This window comes from Scardinius erythrophthalmus, assembly GCF_964197995.2.
Source record: "Scardinius erythrophthalmus genome assembly, chromosome: 20".
Lineage (NCBI taxonomy): Eukaryota > Metazoa > Chordata > Actinopteri > Cypriniformes > Leuciscidae > Scardinius > Scardinius erythrophthalmus.
Genome location: NC_138240.1, coordinates 1075757 through 1097170, shown reverse-complemented (window position 1 = coordinate 1097170; position 21414 = coordinate 1075757). Strand labels below are relative to the sequence as shown.

Below are 21414 nucleotides of genomic sequence, written 5' to 3'. Positions count from 1 at the left end.
AATGTTTCTTGAGCATCAAATCATCATATTAGAGTGATTTCTGAAGGATCATGTGACACTGAAGAATGGAGTAATGATGCTGAACATTCAGCTTTGATCACAGGAATAACTTACACTTTACTATATATTCACATAGAAAACGGCTGATTCAAATCATAATAACATTTCACTATTTTCACTGTATTTTTGATCAGATAAATGCAGCTTTGGTGAGTTTTCAAAAACATTTAAAAATCGTACTTATTTCCCTACCCTTTCAGGATAGAAATGGAGAAATGTGTGCATGGTCTCTTTTGCACAGACGTCGATTGTCTCTGATTAAAAGTTCACGTCTAAATCTCTGTGGACTCGATGCGCTCCAGTCGGGACGGTCCGGGCCACGGAGGCGCCAGCTGATGCAGGGCCGGTGTTTTGGGATCGTCGGGAGAGAGAGTGCCGGCCACCGGGACGGGGATGGAGAGGGAGTCGGACCCGAGCTGCCCGACCCGCTCCTCCAGCGCCTGGTTCCTCTGCAGCGTCTCCACGTAGCTGATCTGCAGCTGGGCCTGGTACTTCAGCACGCGCTCCTTCTCGTCCTGCCAGGTGTGTCTCTCCTGCGCGAAGGTGAGCGCTTGTCTCTCGCGCTGCTGGCGCTCCAGGTGTAGCTCTCCCGTCAGGCGCTCCAGCTGACGGCGCAGGTCCGCCTCCTGACGCTGCGCTTTAGCCTCGTCGCTCTGCAGGCTGAGGAACGAGTCCACCGTGGCGCTGAGGGGCTCGGGCGTCCGGGGCGAGTGAAGGCCGGCCCACGGTAAGCTGATCGCGCTCCTGCAGCTCAGCTCGTTCAGGGCCCGTTTCAGACCCAGAACCTCGGCTTCGAACACCACCAGCTTGTCACGCAACATCGACACCTGAGAGACGGCAAAACACACGAGTGGAATCAACGTGTGTCAACATAAGGCTGCGTTTATGTGATCTAGAAATACAGTAAAAAATGTGAAATATTATTATAATTTCAAACATCTGTTTTCTGTGTGAATATATAGTAAACCAAACCATACAAGTGGAATCAAATGCATTATTTGATCAAAAATACTGTGGAAAATTTCTATGTGAATATATAGTAAAGTGTAATTTCTTCCTGTGATCAAAGCATTAAAATGATCAAAATCAAGTGGAACTGATTACGAGTGGAATCAACATATGGCTGCATTTATTTGATCAAAAATAAAGGAAAAATTAATAAATGAAGATATGACTTAGGGATGCACCGATACGAAAAATTTGGGTGATACCGATACTTCTTTATATTTGAAAGCCGATAACCGATATATTGGCCGATAAATCTAAATCCAAATTTTGGCCGATACCGATAGCCGAGAATTCTTTATATATGAATGGCGATAAACGATATATTGGCCATTAAATCTAAATCCAATTTTTGCCCGATACGATAACCAATAAATGTTTATATTTGAAAGCCGATAACCGATATATTGGCAGATAAATCTAAATCCAAATTTTTATATAATTTTGGAGATTCTGATTACAAAAACAAAAGTCTCACAAATAAAAGCCACGTTCCAAACACACAATTATAATGTTCTCATTATTCGTGGCAATAGCCAACAATACACTGTATGGGTCAAAATGATCGATTTTTCTTTTATGCCAAAAATCATTAGGATATTAAGTTAAGATCATGTTCCATGAAGATATTTTGTAAATTTCCTACCGTAAATATATAAAACATGTGTTTTTGTGAGTGAATGCAGCACAATCGCCAACATAAATGAACAACTTTAAAGGAGATTTTCTCAATGTTTCGATTTTTTGCACCCTCAGATTCCAGATTTTCAAATATTGTCCTATAGTAACAAACCAGATCAATGGAAAACTTATTTATTCAGCTCTGATTGTAAAAGATTGCCCCGTGTGACTGGTTTTGTGGTCCAGGGTCAGACTGTAGTGTTTCTGCAGCACCTCAGTCAGCGTTCGCTTCAGTTCTCCTTCACATCTCTCCAGCTCTCGGCTCTTGCTGGCGTACGAGTCCTTCAGGCCGATCATGGTCTCCTCGCGCTCCTTCAGCTGGGCGTTGAGCTCCTTCATTTGACCCCTGAGGGCCACCATCTCTCCGGCCCGTTGCGTAACCTCGTTCTGACTCTCCCGAAGCTGCTGCTTCAGCAGAGAAATCTCGCCCACTTTCTGACACAGCTGACACAAACACAAACCAAACGCACACAAGTCGAGTCTCCATTTATACAGCGCTTTAACAATACAGACGTTTCACAGCAGCTTTACAGTGATAAAAGGAGATTACAGTAACAGAGATTGTTTAGGCTTTACAGCAGATCTAGAATAAAGTTATTGTCCAGATAAAGTTAGTTTTGATTGATTCACTTCTGTTGTAAAGATCATTAGTTATTAACTTAGCGGCCGCTAACACACACCGCTCTCACAGAAAACAGAAACATTTAACGCGTTCTGGTCGTTGTATAGATGCACTTTTATAATGATAGATGCACTTTTATGATGGATAGATGCACTTTTATGATGGACAGATGCACTTTTATGATGATAGATGCACTTTTATGATGATAGATGCACTTTTATGATGGACAGATGCACTTTTATGATGGACAGATGCACTTTTATCATGGACAGATGCACTTTTATGATGGATAGATGCACTTTTATGATGATAGATGCACTTTTATCATGAATAGATGCACTTTTATCATGGATAGATGCACTTTTATGATGGATAGATGCACTTTTATCATGGATAGATGCACTTTTATGATGGACAGATGCACTTTTATCATGGATAGATGCACTTTTATGATGGACAGATGCACTTTTATCATGGACAGATGCACTTTTATGATGGATAGATGCACTTTTATGAAGATAGATGCACTTTTATCATGGATAGATGCACTTTTATGATGGATAGATGCACTTTTATCATGGACAGATGCACTTTTATCATGGATAGATGCACTTTTATGATGGACAGATGCACTTTTATCATGGATAGATGCACTTTTATGATGGATAGATGCACTTTTATGATGGACAGATGCACTTTTATCATGGATAGATGCACTTTTATGATGGATAGATGCACTTTTATCATGGACAGATGCACTTTTATCATGGATAGATGCACTTTTATGATGGATAGATGCACTTTTATCATGGATAGATGCACTTTTATGATGGACAGATCACTCGCGTAGCTACGGGTGGGCCTGGGTGGGCCTGGGCCCACCCACCTGTCAGTCAGGCCCATCTAGTCACTCAGTGGCCTCACAAGGTAGCCTAGGAAATTATGTTGCGATTATAACAATTTTTGACCTATAAAAATAAATCTTAATGTTTCTTGATTCTTGTTTGGTTGTCATGGTGATGACGAAATGCCCGCGTAGCGCGCAGACTCGGATGATTGCGAACAGCCCATCCCCCCTTCACAACGACGAGCACATTTCACAGAGGGACACTGAAGTTTAGCTAAGGAACGTTATGTTAAACTAAAATGAAACAGAGCAACAAGTTTGTGTCAAAAAGACCACGGCCACCAGCCACCACAGGAGGAAGATAATGCAGATGTTCAGGAGAATTGAATGAATCGTTGGACTATAACGAAATCATTGCAGTGTTCAACTCTTAAGGGGGTCGCACACTGGACGCGCAGCGCCGCGTCTAGGACAACTCTCACCTGAAAATCCGATAATGTCAGCAAATTTAATTCAAGCAGCTGATTTCTGTACATGAATATAAAACTAAACGTATATTGCAGCCCAGGGTGAAGTCAGATTCATTAACTACGATTTGAGACAAATAAATGTAAATTTAATATAAAACTATGTAAATAGCGCTCTGTGACGCGGCAAGATTTTGAACAAGGTCCTGAGCCGTTGCTGGGCGCAGCGGACAGACACCGCCGGTGTGTGTACACTCAGAGAATAATGTGTTCGAATTTAAAACTGTGTGCGACCCCCAGCCCCGTCGTCTCCTGTTATAAGCTAGTCATCAAAAGTAAGCCAATCTACGTTTATGTAGTTGCCTAGTCAATGTTGTTTATATAACGTGGTTTATGTGGCCGCTGAGCCAGACTATGACCAAGCATTGTTTTTGGTTTTTACACACGTCCACTACGGTCCTGCTGCTGATTTGATGATGTTGTTTCGCATCTGTCAGATGCGCGTGTGTGTGTGGTGTGGCCTGGCCGCGCGCAGTGGAAATGCTGTTCTTATCGTTCTGTTCTTTATTAACACTGCTTATGATGACTTACATGCTTGTGCTCTGATTAAACTGTGGTGTATTCAAGCAGGTGTAGTTGTGTTGGCCTATTTTGATAACAGATGCATTTTAGTCTGTGCCCACCTGATTTTCTCTGGGCCCACCCACATTGTGATTCCTGGCTACGCTACTGGGACAGATGCACTTTTATCATGGATAGATGCACTTTTATCATGGATAGATGCACTTTTATCATGGACAGATGCACTTTTATCATGGATAGATGCACTTTTATCATGGATAGATGCACTTTTATGATGGATAGATGCACTTTTATGATGGATAGATGCACTTTTATCATGGATAGATGCACTTTTATGATGGACAGATGCACTTTTATGATGGATAGATGCACTTTTATGAAGATAGATGCACTTTTATCATGGATAGATGCACTTTTATGATGGATAGATGCACTTTTATCATGGATAGATGCACTTTTATGATGGACAGATGCACTTTTATGATGGACAGATGCACTTTTATGATGGATAGATGCACTTTTATGAAGATAGATGCACTTTTATCATGGATAGATGCACTTTTATGATGGACAGATACACTTTTATCATGGATAGATGCACTTTTATGATGGACAGATGCACTTTTATCATGGATGGATGCACTTTTATGATGGACAGATGCACTTTTATGATGGACAGATGCACTTTTATGATGATAGATGCACTTTTATGATGGACAGATGCACTTTTATGAAGATAGATGCACTTTTATCATGGATAGATGCACTTTTATGATGGACAGATGCACTTTTATGATGGACAGATGCACTTTTATGATGGATAGATGCATTTTTATGATGGGCAGATGCACTTTTATGATGGATAGATGCACTTTTATCATGGACAGATGCACTTTTATGATGGATAGATGCACTTTTATCATGAATGGATGCACTTTTATGATGATAGATGCACTTTTATGATGGATAGATGCACTTTTATCATGAATGGATGCACTTTTATGATGATAGATGCACTTTTATCATGGATAGATGCACTTTTATCATGGACAGATGCACTTTTATGATGGATAGATGCACTTTTATGATGAAAGATGCACTTTTATGATGGATAGGTGGAAGAGCCAGGGCATATGTTAATATAACTCTGATTGTGCTCGTCTGAAAGAAGAATGTCATATACACCTAGGATGACTTGAGGGAGAGTAAATCATGGGTTAATTTTCATTTCTGGGTGAACTATCCCTTTAAATTGAGGATTTTCTGCTGCTCTCACCTCCCACTTGGTCTCCTCGAGGCGGGGCAGAATATCCGCCTGCTCTTTCCGGTAATCCAGGCACTTCCTCTCCAGCTCCTCCCTGTGGGCGAGCAAGGCGCTGATCTCGTCCTGCAGGCGCAGCTGGTCCTGCTGGAGCCGCCCGATGTGGGCTTGCAGTGCATGCTGGGAGCGCTGGGCCCGATGGGTCACCTGATGGAGCCGCCCGGCGTAGTTCTGCCTCAGGTCCTCCATCTCGCGCTCACACACTCGCTGCTTCTCCTCGAACACCTGCGCGATGGCCGCCTCGCTCTGGTCCAGGTTACGCCGCATGTGGATCACCTGAGGAGGTCATGTGACTCATTCAGGTGTTATTGTTGCTTTGAGAAAATCATACGGGTACGTTTGGGTTTATCTCACTCTGCCCCCCCCCCTCTCTCTCTGTGTGTGTGTGTGTGTGTGTGTGTGTGTGTTTGTGAGTGTGTGAGTGAGTGAGTGAGTGAGTGAGTGAGTGAGTGAGTGAGTGTGTGTGTGTGTGTGTGTGTAATGTGAACGTGACCCTCACCTCCTGCTCCTTCTCCCAGAGCCGGTCCTCCAGGTCCTGGATGATGTCATCAGTGGAGGGCGTGTCCTGGACGGTCGTGTCGGTCACATGACAGAGTCTCTGATACGATAAGCAGCTCTTCCCGGAGCAGGACTGTCCGCTGTCGGACACGCTCAGCCCGTTCTGATAGTCGGGCCGGTTCGGTTTGTCCCGCGGCGCCGATGACGATGCGCTGCTCAGCCGGTTGATGTGGCTGGTGGAGGCGCTGAGGGGCCCGAGGGCCGGAGCCGGGCCGAAGCTCAGACTGGGGCCGGTGTATGTGGGAAGGCTGGTCAAGGAGTCAGACATGCCGGCCGGGCCGTCGGTGCCGTGGGAAGGGTCCCGGTCCCGGTCCCGGTCTGGGCTGTCCGGCTCGCACAGGGACTGAGGGGCGTCGGATCGGCCCGATCCTCCAGACTGGCCCAGCAGGTTCTGCATCGAGTGGAAGCTCTTCGGGACGACAGGTTTGAAGGCGGAGGGTCGGACCAGAGCAGAACTGTTCTAAAGGAGACAAACACACACAGCATTAAAAGGAAAGTTTACCCAAAAATGAAAATTATGCTGGATAGATGCACATTTATCATGGATAGATGCACTTTAATGATGGATAGATGCACTTTTATGATGGATAGATGCACTTTTATGATGATAGATGCACTTTTATGATGATAGGTGCACTTTTATGATGGATAGATGCACTTTTATGATGGATAGATGCACTTTTATGATGGATAGATGCACTTTTATGATGATAGGTGCACTTTTATGATGGACAGATGCACTTTTATGATGGATAGATGCACTTTTATGATGGATAGATCCACTTTTATGATGGATAGATGCACTTTTATCATGGATAGATGCACTTTTATGATGGATAGATGCACTTTTATCATGGATAGATGCACTTTAATGATGGATAGATGCACTTTTATGATGATAGGTGCACTTTTATGATGGATAGATGCACTTTTATGACAGATAGATGCACTTTTATGATGATAGGTGCACTTTTATGATGGATAGATCCACTTTTATGATGGATAGATACACTTTTATCATAGATAGATGCACTTTTATCATGGATAGATGCACTTTTATGATAGATAGATGCACTTTTATCATGTGTAGATGCACATTTATGATGGATAGATGCACTTTTATCATGGATAGATGCACTTTTATGATGGATAGATGCACTTTTATGATAGATAGATGCACTTTTATCATGTGTAGATGCACATTTATGATGGATAGATGCACTTTTATGATGGATAGATGCACTTTTATCATGGATAGATGCACTTTTATGATGGATAGATGCACTTTTATGATGATAGATGCACTTTTATCATGTGTAGATGCACTTTTATGATGGATAGATGCACTTTTATCATGGATAGATGCACTTTTATGATGGATAGATGCACTTTTATCATGGATAGATGCACTTTTATGATGGATAGATGCACTTTTATGATGATAGATGCACTTTTATCATGTGTAGATGCACTTTTATGATGGATAGATGCACTTTAATCATGTGTAGATGCACTTTTATGATGGATAGATGCACTTTTATGATGGATAGATCAACTTTTATAATGGATTGATGCACTTTTATGATGGATAGATGCACTTTTATGATGGATAGATCAACTTTTATGATGGATAGATGCACTTTTATGGACTTCAAAACAGAAACCGCCATTCACTGCCATTATAAAGCTTGGAAGAGCCAGGACATTTTTAATATAGCTCAGATTGTATTCGTCTGAAAAAAGAATGTCATATACACCTAGGATGACTTGAGGGAGAGTAAATCATGAGCTAATTTTCATTTTTGGGTGAACTATCCCTTTAAATAGCCCTCATAAATGTGTTTGTTCTATCCATCCATCCATCTCCCGCTTTAGTCGTACCTGCCCAAGTTTTCCCGAGACCGCGAGAACCTTAGGTGGCGTTCGACTGTCCCTCTTGCTGTTGTTTCCATCTCTGTTCTTCCCCGGTGCGACTCCATCATGGCTCTTCTCAGCTCCGTGACCCACGACGTTCCCACACGCATCCAGAGTCACTCCTCCTCCGGCTCCAGTCCGGTGTTTCCCATTCCCCTCCGGCCCGTTCCCGTTCCCCGGACCCCTCTCCAGCCGGGACGAGGCGATGTTACCCAGTCCTCGATCTGTAGTGAACTCGTCACTGGAGCCCTCGGATGACGGAGGCTGGTGGAGACGGTCGGACGGAGGCGGGTGGAGCCGCTCGGCGCTGGATCTGACATGATCTCGCCGGGTCAGAGCCGGGCCTCGAGGGAGGGTGGTGCGCGTGCCCACGCTCTTCATGGCGAACTCCTGCTCGCCCGCCACCCCACTGCCGACACTACCCATCCTGGGCGAACCGGGCCGTCACTCAACCTCCACATGGGCCGATAATGATGCCGGACCTCCTGACAGACACTGAGGCGGACACAGGGGTGAGAAAGCACATTCAACATTCAAGAAAGAAAATAACTCTTTACTATTCATCAAAGATGCATTAAATTGATCAAAAGTAAAGACATGAAAGTAAAGACATTTAAAATGTTACAAAAGATTCTATTTCAAATAAACGCTGCTCTTTTGAACTTTCTATTCATCAAAGAATCCTGGATATAAAATGCATCACGGTTTCCACAAACTGTTTTCAACATTGATAATAATCATAAATGTTTCTTGATCATCAAATCATCATATTAGAATGATTTCTGAAGGATCATGTGACACGCTGTGACATGCTGAAAATTCAGCTTTGATCACAGGAATAAAATTACACTTTACTGTATATTCACATGGAAAACAGATGATTTACTTTACAATAATATTTCACTGTTTTAATTATATTTTTGAATGTATTTAAGAATGCTTTTATCTTTTTTTCTGAAGATCCGGTGCTCAAGCAACATGTCTTTAGAATCTCCAACCATAAACAAATGCACTTATAATAATGCACTAATAATTTAACCTAGTGACCATATTGGTGCAATGAAGATCCAGACTTTTTCTGAAACCTGACACTCGAACACCAGAACCACACACCAAATCTGTAAAACCACACACTAGTTCTCAGCCTTCGACTCGGTTTTCAATTTCATGAAACTCTTTTTGCAAACCACAACACACAATTCTCTGTGTAACACACACAAATCTAACCGGATGTCTCTTGATTTCCTTATTCAAACACAACCTATCGAAACACCACAGTAATTCATCAGAGCCTCACACACACTCCTCACACACACTCCTCACATGTGCAAACACTCATCGCTTTCCTAAACACCGACCAATCAGGGCTTTAGAATAGATCTATAAATAGGTCAAAGGTCGAGTTATAGGTTTGTCGGACTGTGTAATACTGTATTCACAGTCACAAATGCTTACAATAAAAAAATTAATAGTTTGGTTTCAATCTTACTTTCATGTTTACCGTTAATTTTTCAACATCTCTCCGCCAATTACTTTCAATCTTGTACAGAAATGTATGTAAAATGAGAGCTTTAGGTTTTAAATAACTGTGTGCATAATGATACATCCAAAAATATAATATTATGGCAAAGGTGTTTGCAACGTAACACAAATGTTTGCTTTTGTGATATTTTGAATGCAGTGCTTTATTTAGCAAGAGATGTGAGTCATTTTGCGTGCAATTCTTGGATCTGTGTGTAAAGTTTTGGGGGAAAAAAGAGGTAAAGTTTTGAAAATGTGTGTGAGCAGTTGAAAAAACCCTGTAAAACACTCATATTGATGCCGTTAAAGACTCTGAGTGAGATGCAGCACCATGTCCAACCAACAGGGGCTTCACACTCCAGTGCTTTACCATTACCTCATCTGTTCTCTCACTTGCACATCTCACACACATTTGCTCTGGCACATTGGCTTGTGATGGGCCACGAGGTGACTTATGTGTGGCTTTGTGTGTAAGGTGAATCAGAATGCATGAGCAAACTTTTATTGCCTCCTTAAGGCCTCATCCTCCCTGAAATCCTGCAAGTTGTGATCTGAGCGGTCAGCATCGAGTCCACCTGTGTGTCTAAACACAAAAGATTGCATCGCCTTTCATGTGCTGTGTTGTGTCTGAATAGAGACCTGCAGCTCCTTCTAAAAGCATGCATCCTAATAAAGCCCTGCTCTAATACACACTCTCCATTTTCTGCCTAACAATCTCCAGCTTCTGCACACAAACAAAGACGCAGCATGAAGATGGAAACCTGCTTTTTCGTTCCTTCAATGCATTACATAATGCGTGCTCGCTGGCTTTATGTGCGAGAGAGAATGGAGGTCTTTATAATAACGCTGGTTATAATGCGTGCTCGTACTCACTGTTTCAGCACCGCGGACAGCGACGCGCGTCACATCGGTCGCGTTCATTCACCGACGCGTCCACAGAGAGTCCATTAAACCACCGAGCGGTGTTTATCTTTACAGGAGCAAGCCTCAGATGATGATGATGATGATAGTCAGTGGATGCGTGTATCAGCTGAGCCACACACCCACCTCAGCCACGCCCCTCTCTCGCGCGTCAGCCACGCCCCCTTAAACGCAGACGGCACTGCGCATGTGCGTGGAATGTGGCGTGAAGTCAGTCAGGCAGCGACGTGCGCATGCGCACTCCTGAGAGAGCCATAAAAAGGATGTGAAATATTTCCTCAGCAAGCACATTTATTTTATATTCACGTTTTTCCTCAAAACATATTTAATATGGACCAATGTATGGTTGATGTAACATCAAAGAAGTCTACGAGAACGCTTAGTAAGTTACCCTTTGATGACTCTTTGGCCAGAAATATGTTCCCTAAGTCAAATATGGAACACTGTATGGTTGATGTAACATCAAAAGACGTCTATGAGAATGTATAAGTTAGCCTTTGAGGACTCTTTATCGAGAAATATGCACAATTGGTCAAATATGGACTAGTGTCTGTCTGATGAAACATCAGAAGGAGCCTATGAGTGTGTTTAAAATTCAAAGACTTTGGCCAGAAATGTATGTTCAAAAGGTAATTTTTAGGCTAGGATACTATATGGATGAAACCGAGTCGGAGCTTCGTAAAGGCTTCAAAATAGCCCTTATGCGGTTTTTGCTCACCACAACATTTTCTTTATTAATTCAGTGATGTAGATATTCTCCAAAACATGTAACCACAGCGTTCAGATTAAACATAGTAGCGTTCATGAATGAATCATTGTTTTTGAACGATTCGAATTGACTCAGTTGAGTCGCTCATAGAGAGAGTCGTTTGTCGCCACCTACTGGCGGAACGACGCAACTTGCAGAAAGAGTCACTGTAAAATTCCCATCACTAATAATAAACACACAAGACTGAGTGAAACAATGAAAAGTCCTGTTTTTGATTAAATTCTCCCCTAATTCCAGTGTTTGTTTGGCAGCTCTGTGTTAATGTTCCTCAGGCTTTGAAATCTCTCACTGATTTAATGTTCAATAAAAGCAGATATTTGCATATTGATGTGGGATTTGCATACTGAATTGTTATTGGTCTTGACATCTTTGCATATATTTCACATTTTTACTCTTATTTTCATGTTATTGTTTGTGTTTATTTAAAGGTTAAAGTATTGCCATGTAGGTTTCAACTTGAAAACACTTTTTCACAACACAAAACATTTTTCATTTTATTAAGTTTGTCTTGGTCAATCCTGCAAGGTCACAAAGAAACACTGATAAGCGAATCTCATGCATCTCTCCTCTATAAAACACTTGCGTTCATGTCTTTTCTCTTCCAGGAGAGCTGCAGGTTACTTCACACACTTGGTCTCCATTCACAAATTCATGATGACATCAACTCACAGCTGTTACCATGGCAACCGGCTCCATCAAAGAGACAGCTTGTGTGTGTCATGTGACAGGAAGAAGACGTGCATTGAAAAAAAGCCTGTAAGTGTTAATGTCAGATCAGATGTGGAGAATCCGATTTTTCTGAAATCTGTGTAATCTGCCTTTCACTGTTCAAATATGGTCTGATATTCTGCTTAGTTTTTGGATATTCAATAAAAAAAAAAACGCCATCATTAAAAATACAGAAATTTAATTAAAAAAAAACATTTTATTTTGCTTGCCTGCATAATAAACCTTTCCCATAATAATTTAATTTGGCTTTACACTTAACAATAAATTGCATTTATTTGATTAGCATCATATTTTTAATGGTTTTATTATTAATACGGTGATTATCTAAATGGACTGAATCGGACTAAATCTAAATTAATAAATGACATTGATCATTTGAATCTACCCATGTCTTGTCAATAAATAAAACAAACTCAGTCAGATATTTATTATTTTATGATTTACCCTTAAATACCATGCTTTTACATATTCTTCAGTTATTGAAAAACTGTCAAACAGTTAAAATCAATTAATTGCACAATGTGGATAAAATTAATCGCACATAAAAGTTGGCTAAGAAATTAAGTTAAAGGCATTATTGTGTTAAAAAGCATCAACAAAAAGTAGCTTAAGATTTTATTTATTTTTTACTCATTTTTGGGTGAACTGTACTTTTAAAGGGTTTTTATTCATTTGGAAATATGAAATGTTTTTACATGAAATGATACTCTAAATAAGAAACTAAAACTGACAGTAGGTGGCGGTAAATGTCTAAATGAGTGAGTCATCTATTCATTAGATTCGTTTAAACGACTGATTCATTCAGTTCGCTCTCGCTATGAACGAGTCATTGAATCATTGATTCACCCGATTGATTCACTCAAACCGCGGATTCATTCAGAAATGACATTTTCGGAGGAACAGAACAGTTCTGCTATTGCTTTATAGGTAACAAAAACAGACAATATTGTGTCTAAAATATAACACAATATTAACTTCTTATTTATTTAACTGTTGTATAAAATCAGTGTCACATTTGATGAACCCCATTGACTTCCATAGTAGGAAAAAAAAAATACTATGGAAGGCAATGGGGTCCATCAAAATATCCATTGGGGTCCATTCTTTATATATAAAGAAATAAACTCGTACAAGTTTGGAACAACTTGGGGGTGAGTAAACGATGACGATTTTCATTTTTGGGTGAACTGTCTCTTTAAGAAAAGTGTTGCGGTGAGTTTTATTGCCATCTAGTGGATTAGCGAAAAATAACAACAAATACGGCCTTTGTACCCAATGATTAATTTATAACGGGAAACCACCAAAGATATAGTGAAGAAAATAAGTCTAAATATTCTCTGAATATTCTTTGATTTCCTCCCTTGTGTTTTCCTCTGTTTTTCCGTCGATCACCACTAGAGGTCCTCAGCTGTATTAATAACAGCAGCTTTAAAACACCAGCAACCTTTATTTATTCTTTCTTTAAAAAAGTGTGCATATGTCTAAACAAAATTACAGATTTTTAACGTAGACTTAAAAAATGAATAAAAAGAACACAAATATATCAACAACATGGTATAACATGAGCTTCCTCAGTGTTTCTGTCTTGTTTTCCAGCACAAAAATCTAAACAATGAAATATCTGCCAATGAAGTCACTAATTTGGATAGATTTTTCAGTCTTCATATCTTCAGTCATTTTGTTTCTTCTCCAGTAAATGTATCTTGATTCAAGAATGTTTAGATATGAAAATGAAATTGTAAATTGTAAAATTAAAATAAACTATTAAAAAAGCAAAACATTAAAATAAAACATTGAAACTTAAATCATAAAAATGTAAAATTAAAATAAATAATTAAAAAAATCCAAATGATCACTCACTAACTTTACCATAACTTTACCATAAAATTAAAATAAACAAATAATTAAAAATAAAAACAGCACAAATATCTAAACAATGAAATATCTGCTAATGAAGTCACTGATTTTGATTAATTTTCCAGTCTTAATTTCTTCAGTCATTTAGCTTCTCCAGGAAATGCATCTTGATGTAAGAATGTTTATATATTTGAGCTGGAAACCCTAGGAAGAAGCACATGTTTGTATGTACACGAGCTGTAAGTGTGAATCTGCTCCTAAAGCTCATAGAAGTCGAGATGCGCTCCGGATGGGAAGTCGTTGTCCAGCAGGAGTTTGATGAGTTTGGACCCGGACTCCTCGCAGGACAGAAGCTGGTGCTCGGAGAACATCGAGGAGAACGAGCGACGCAGGTTCAGGTCTCCTGAGAAACGACGAGCTTGAAGCTGCATGTCTGTGTCCAGAGGACCTGCGGGTCACAGTGAGTCCAGCACACCGTCAGTGAACATGCAAGACCTTTCCTAAAACATGCAAGACCTCTCCTAAAACATGCAAGACCTTTCCTAAAACATGCAAGACCTTTCGTAAAACATGCAAGACCTTTCCTACAAATATCCAAGACCTTTCCTAAAACATGCAAGACCTTTCCTAAAACATGCAAGACCTCTCCTAAAACATGCAAAATCTTTCCTAAAACATGCAAAATCTTTCCTAAAACATGCAAGACCTTTCCTAAAACATGCAAGACCTTTCCTAAAACGTGCAAGACCTTTCCTAAAACAAATCTTTCCTAAAACATGCAAGACCTCTCTTAAAACATGCAAAATCTTTCCTAAAACATGCAAAATCTTTCCTAAAACATGCTAAATCTTTCCTAAAACATGCAAGACCTTTCCTAAAACGTGCAAGACCTTTCCTAAAACAAATCTGTCCTAAAACATGCAAAACCTTTCCTAAAACATGCAAGACCTCTCCTAAAACATGCAAGACCTTTCCTAAAACATGCAAAATCTTTCTTAAAACATGCAAAATCTTTCCTAAAACATGCAAGACCTCTCCTAAAACATGCAAAATCTTTCCTAAAACATGCAAAATCTTTCCTAAAACATGCAAGACCTTTCCTAAAACGTGCAAGACCTTTCCTAAAACAAATCTGTCCTAAAACATGCAAAACCTTTCCTAAAACATGCAAGACCTCTCCTAAAACATGCAAGACCTTTCCTAAAACATGCAAAATCTTTCCTAAAACATGCAAAATCTTTCCTAAAACATGCAAAATCTTTCCTAAAACATGCAAGACCTCTCCTAAAACATGCAAAATCTTTCCTAAAACATGCAAAATCTTTCCTAAAACATGCAAGACCTTTCCTAAAACATGCAAAATCTTTCCTAAAACATGCAAAATCTTTCCTAAAACATGCAAGACCTTTCCTAAAACGTGCAAGACCTTTCCTAAAACATGCAAAATCTTTCCTAAAACATGCAAAATCTTTCCTAAAACGTGCAAGACCTCTCCTAAAACATGCAAGACCTTTCCTAAAACATGCAAGACCTTTCCTACAAATATGCAATACCTTTCCTAAAAACATGTAAAATCTTTCCTAAAAACATGCAAGACCTTTCCTAAAACGTTCAAGACCTTTCCTAAAACATGCAAAATCTTTCCTAAAACATGCAAAATCTTTCCTAAAACATGCAAGACCTTTCCTAAAACGTGCAAGACCTTTCCTAAAAACATGTAAAATCTTTCCAAAAAACATGCAAAACCTTTCCTAAAACATGCAAAACCTTTCCTAAAACATGCAAAACCTTTCCTAAAACATGCAAAACCTTTCCTAAAACATGTAAAATCTTTCCAAAAAACATGCAAAACCTTTCCTAAAACATGCAAAACCTTTCCTAAAACATGCAAAACCTTTCCTAAAACATGCAAAACCTTTCCTAAAACATGCAAAACCTTTCCTAAAACGTGCAAAACCTTTCCTAAAAACATACAAAACCTTTCCTAAAACGTGCAAGACCTTTCCTAAAACGTGCAAAATCTTTCCTAAAACATGGAAGACCTTTCCTAAAACGTGCAAGACCTTTCCTAAAAACATGTAAAATCTTTCCAAAAAACATGCAAAACCTTTCCTAAAACATGTAAAATCTTTCCAAAAAACATGCAAAACCTTTCCTAAAACATGCAAAACCTTTCCTAAAACGTGCAAGACCTTTCCTAAAACAAATCTTTCCTAAAACATGCAAGACCTCTCTTAAAACATGCAAAATCTTTCCTAAAACATGCAAAATCTTTCCTAAAACATGCTAAATCTTTCCTAAAACATGCAAGACCTTTCCTAAAACGTGCAAGACCTTTCCTAAAACAAATCTGTCCTAAAACATGCAAAACCTTTCCTAAAACATGCAAGACCTCTCCTAAAACATGCAAGACCTTTCCTAAAACATGCAAAATCTTTCCTAAAACATGCAAAATCTTTCCTAAAACATGCAAGACCTCTCCTAAAACATGCAAAATCTTTCCTAAAACATGCTAAATCTTTCCTAAAACATGCAAGACCTTTCCTAAAACGTGCAAGACCTTTCCTAAAACAAATCTGTCCTAAAACATGCAAAACCTTTCCTAAAACATGCAAGACCTCTCCTAAAACATGCAAGACCTTTCCTAAAACATGCAAAATCTTTCCTAAAACATGCAAAATCTTTCCTAAAACATGCAAGACCTCTCCTAAAACATGCAAAATCTTTCCTAAAACATGCAAAATCTTTCCTAAAACATGCAAGACCTTTCCTAAAACGTGCAAGACCTTTCCTAAAACATGCAAAATCTTTCCTAAAACATGCAAGACCTTTCCTAAAACGTGCAAGACCTTTCCTAAAACATGCAAAATCTTTCCTAAAACATGCAAAATCTTTCCTAAAACGTGCAAGACCTCTCCTAAAACATGCAAGACCTTTCCTAAAACATGCAAGACCTTTCCTACAAATATGCAATACCTTTCCTAAAAACATGTAAAATCTTTCCTAAAAACATGCAAGACCTTTCCTAAAACGTGCAAGACCTTTCCTAAAACATGCAAAATCTTTCCTAAAACATGCAAAATCTTTCCTAAAACATGCAAGACCTTTCCTAAAACGTGCAAGACCTTTCCTAAAAACATGTAAAATCTTTCCAAAAAACATGCAAAACCTTTCCTAAAACATGCAAAACCTTTCCTAAAACATGCAAAACCTTTCCTAAAACATGTAAAATCTTTCCAAAAAACATGCAAAACCTTTCCTAAAACATGCAAAACCTTTCCTAAAACATGCAAAACCTTTCCTAAAACGTGCAAAACCTTTCCTAAAAACATGCAAAACCTTTCCTAAAACGTGCAAGACCTTTCCTAAAACGTGCAAAATCTTTCCTAAAACATGCAAGACCTTTCCTAAAACGTGCAAGACCTTTCCTAAAAACATGTAAAATCTTTCCAAAAAACATGCAAAACCTTTCCTAAAACATGTAAAATCTTTCCAAAAAACATGCAAAACCTTTCCTAAAACATGCAAGACCTTTCCTAAAAACATGTAAAATCTTTCCAAAAAACATGCAAAACCTTTCCTAAAAACATGTAAAATCTTTCCAAAAAACATGCAAAACCTTTCCTAAAACATGTAAAATCTTTCCAAAAAACATGCAAAACCTTTCCTAAAACGTGCAAGACCTTTCCTAAAAACATGTAAAATCTTTCCAAAAAACATGCAAAACCTTTCCTAAAAACATGTAAAATCTTTCCAAAAAACATGCAAAACCTTTCCTAAAACATGTAAAATCTTTCCAAAAAACATGCAAAACCTTTCCTAAAACGTGCAAGACCTTTCCTAAAAACATGTAAAATCTTTCCAAAAAACATGCAAAACCTTTCCTAAAAACATGTAAAATCTTTCCAAAAAACATGCAAAACCTTTCCTAAAACATGTAAAATCTTTCCAAAAAACATGCAAAACCTTTCCTAAAACGTGCAAGACCTTTCCTAAAAACATGTAAAATCTTTCCAAAAAACATGCAAAACCTTTCCTAAAACATGTAAAATCTTTCCAAAAAACATGCAAAACCTTTCCTAAAACATGCAAAACCTTTCCTAAAAACATGCAAAACCTTTCCTAACTCTCACCTGGGGCGTAACTCAGCACCCGTACATCCGGCTCCTCTTCGGCTAACACCCGGAACATCATGTCTCGCGCCGCTTTCCCGGTGCAGTACAGGACCCACGAGGGGAAAGGCTTCAGCGCACACAGAGAGCTGATGTTCACCACAGTTCTCCTCAGACCCAGACGACGAGGGAACGCCTGCAGAACGCCGGCCGTCAGACTGAGCGCGCCGCTAACGTTCAGCGACAGGTAGCGGTTCACCTCCGCGGTGTCCGTGAACGACTGAGCGAAGCGAGACACGTCGCCCAGAGACGCTGAGAACAAGAGACACACGTTTCTTTACATTACAAGAGAACGATCAGCTCTCTCAGCGTTATGAACAAGCGTTCTTCCAGTAACTTTAAAATTTAACTTATGTGATCTTTAATAATGATCTCAAAACGTAAAAACTATATTTATACATCATTCATGGAAATGTTACTACTTGTTTCAGAGAACATTTAATGGTAACATAACATTTTCTTTTTTAAGAATGAAATGTTCCTTCAATAATTGTATCCCTTAAAACTCATCTTTGATCACCAAAATGACATATTAAAGCGTTTTTTCCTTGAAATTTTTTATTCATGACTTATATCTTGAATGTAAATCGACACCCTTGCCTCATTTAATACATGCGGTTCTATGAATATGCAAATAAGCCCTGCCTCCACTCACTCACTGAGAGGCTGAAAAGAGAGAGACACACGTTCTTTTACATTACAAGAGAACATTCGGCTCTCTCAACTTTATGAACAAACGTTAGCACGAAAAAATTATGGAATTATTAAACATTCATGGAATGTTTTTAAATGTTACTACTTGTTTCAGAAAACACTTAAAAGTAACATTCCCAGAATGTTTGAAGAATGGAATGTTCTCATAAAGTCCCCCTGTAGTCAATTATTAAATCCCTTACAACTCATCTTTGATATAGCTTGAATGTAACTCGACACCCTTGCCTCATTTAGTATGCGTGGTTCTATGAATATGCAAATGAGCCCCGCCTCCACTCACTCACTCAGCTCAGAGATCCACTGGTTGACGATCACACGTTGATCTGATTGGTTACAAGGTAGTTTGTGACGTCAGAAACACCAGCGATTTCAAAGCGTGTTTTTGAGGCTGTCTTTGGTTCACTGCAGTTTTAAGGAGGAAATACTCAGCAATGCTGTCGACTTATGAATTTACACATGGTTTGTATTAAAGCAGATTAAAAACACCACATAGACACATAAACTACATTAAAAGCAGGATTTTCACCACAGGGGGACTTTAAAAAAGTTATTCCTTGTTAACTGAACATTCCATTTTGTAACATTAGAACATTTCCATTCCAAGTAGTAACATTTAAAAATGTTACAATTTGTGCCAACGTTTCGAGAACAGAAAACGATCTATTAACTTTCCTGGGAGAACGTTTGTTCATAATCTGGATTAAACCCCAAATCAAATACTAAAACATTAAAAGCTTGCTTAAAAACACCACATACTCATGATCAACAACATTTAAAGCTTGATTTTCATCACAGGGGAATTTTAACGCTCATATAACCAAAAAATTTTTTTTTTACGTTTTAAGGAGAAAATACTCAGCAATGCTGTCGACTTATGAATTTACACATGGTTTGTCTTAAAGCATGTTATATAGACATATAAACAACATTAAAAGCTGGATTTTCACCACAAGGGGGACTTTAACGTTCACATAACCAAAAAAATATCAAACTCCAGCACACCTGCGTTGTTGATCAGAAGCACGTGGTCCATTTCAGTCGAGTTCGTCTCTTTAAGCGCCTGCACCGTTTTCTCCACTCCTTCTGTCTCCTCCAGATCCGCGTGAACGCATCGAACGTCCAGTTTGTTCTGTCCACACAGACTCACGATGTCTTCCTTCAGCTCGTTCAGCTGGGCTGTGCTTCGGGCCACCAGAACCAGGACAGATCTGGGCTTCAGCCGGCAGCTCAGCTGGAACGCCAGCGCTCGCCCGTAGCCTTTCGACGCTCCTGTGATGATGCACAGAGCTCTTCCCAGATCCCTGGGCTCCCGAGAGATCAAGTCTTCCATTGTGGGACGCTTAGGAAAAAGTCAGAGAGTCTGGGAGTCGAATGATGGTGAAACTCAGAGACGGAGCGCTTTATGTGGAGAGACTCCGAGAGGAACGAATCCATTTCACACTGAGAGCCATGAGAGATCATTCATGAAAGTGTAGAAGTTCTGCATGATAGAAAACCAGCACAAATATCTAAAAATTCTTAAATAAAGAGACATTTACTGGAGAAGAAGCAAAATGACTGAAGATATTAAGAAAATATGTTTTGATGGTAACACTTTATAATACTGTTCCGATGTTAATGAATAACTACACAGGAACAAACGCATTATTAACATTATAGTAACTGCTATTAACTAACAACACACTCTGATTAACACATTAGTAAGTAATAGCACTCAGTTGAATGTGGAAGTTCACTATTAGCTAATCAGTACCTCACTGAGAACTACTATATAGAGGTTCATAATTAATATCAATAATGCATAATGTATAATATACGGTAACGGTAACCCACTAGTAATGACTCGAGCGTTACTAAAGGAACTACTATTATTTGGGTCAGTATCTAAAGTGAAAAGCTTAATAACTCTCTAGTAATTAGTAAAGTGTTATCAATTTGACAATTACGTAAGTTTATGCTTAGAAATCATTTTGTTAAGTTTATTTTTCTGACTCCATTGTCAGATATTTGTTCTTGTTTTAAGCACAAACTCACTTCATTTTCATATTTTGTCAGTCTTAATATCTTCAGTCATTTTGCTTCTTCTCCAGTAAATGTATCTTGATTTAAAGAATGTTTAGATATTTTTGCTGGAAAACGAGACAGAAACACTGAGGAAAAAAGATTATTAATCTTAGTTAGTGTTATTTTAGCATTCGCTAATACAGAGATCCAGCCAGACTCACTCGATTAGTGTAAATCACTTTAAATCTCGTCTTACAAAAATGAGAAAAACAAGCAAATTATGATACAGGAACCAGCGAGAGTGAAGCAGAATAACAGCCGGAGTGGAAGTGTAAATGCGGAACAGGACAGAAAAGAGATTCTCTTTCAGAAGATACACAAGCAGAACTAAATAATTATGAATATATGAATTATATTCTTCCTGAAGTCGTGTATGTAATGTCCATCACTAATCAGATGTCCATGTGTTCTCATGCGATGATCAGGAGGACACACACTCTCTTTCTGACAAACTTAACAAACTACACAAACAGCCACACACATTATTAACATTATTTTACAACACATTATTAAAAAATGCACACTGTAAGCAAAGAAATCAGCAGAAAGTTGGGTGTTTTGCATTAAGATGTTTCCTTTAACCCTTTAAAACATAATGCAATGCATGATT

At 39.0% G+C, this 21414-nt stretch overlaps 2 protein-coding genes across 2 annotated transcripts; both read right to left on the bottom strand.

Annotated features, from left to right (window-relative positions):
- Positions 1 to 332: 332 nt before the first annotated feature.
- Positions 333 to 8483, bottom strand: lzts3b (leucine zipper, putative tumor suppressor family member 3b; the record flags this gene model as incomplete). The annotated part of the gene is made up of 5 exons (XM_081348796.1): positions 333 to 887; positions 1960 to 2190; positions 5541 to 5861; positions 6085 to 6603; positions 8025 to 8483. The coding sequence occupies 5 exons, from the start codon at positions 8481 to 8483 to the stop codon at positions 333 to 335; spliced, it is 2085 nt and encodes a 694-aa protein (XP_081204922.1).
- A 4944-nt stretch (positions 8484 to 13427) lies between these two features.
- sprb (sepiapterin reductase b) lies at positions 13428 to 20220 on the bottom strand. Its single transcript, XM_081348747.1, has 3 exons — positions 19743 to 20220; positions 17988 to 18278; positions 13428 to 14302 (listed from the first exon to the last, which is right to left on the bottom strand). The coding sequence occupies exons 1-3, from the start codon at positions 20068 to 20070 to the stop codon at positions 14112 to 14114; spliced, it is 810 nt and encodes a 269-aa protein (XP_081204873.1). The 5' UTR covers positions 20071 to 20220; the 3' UTR covers positions 13428 to 14111.
- Between the last annotated feature and the right edge of the window lie 1194 nt (positions 20221 to 21414).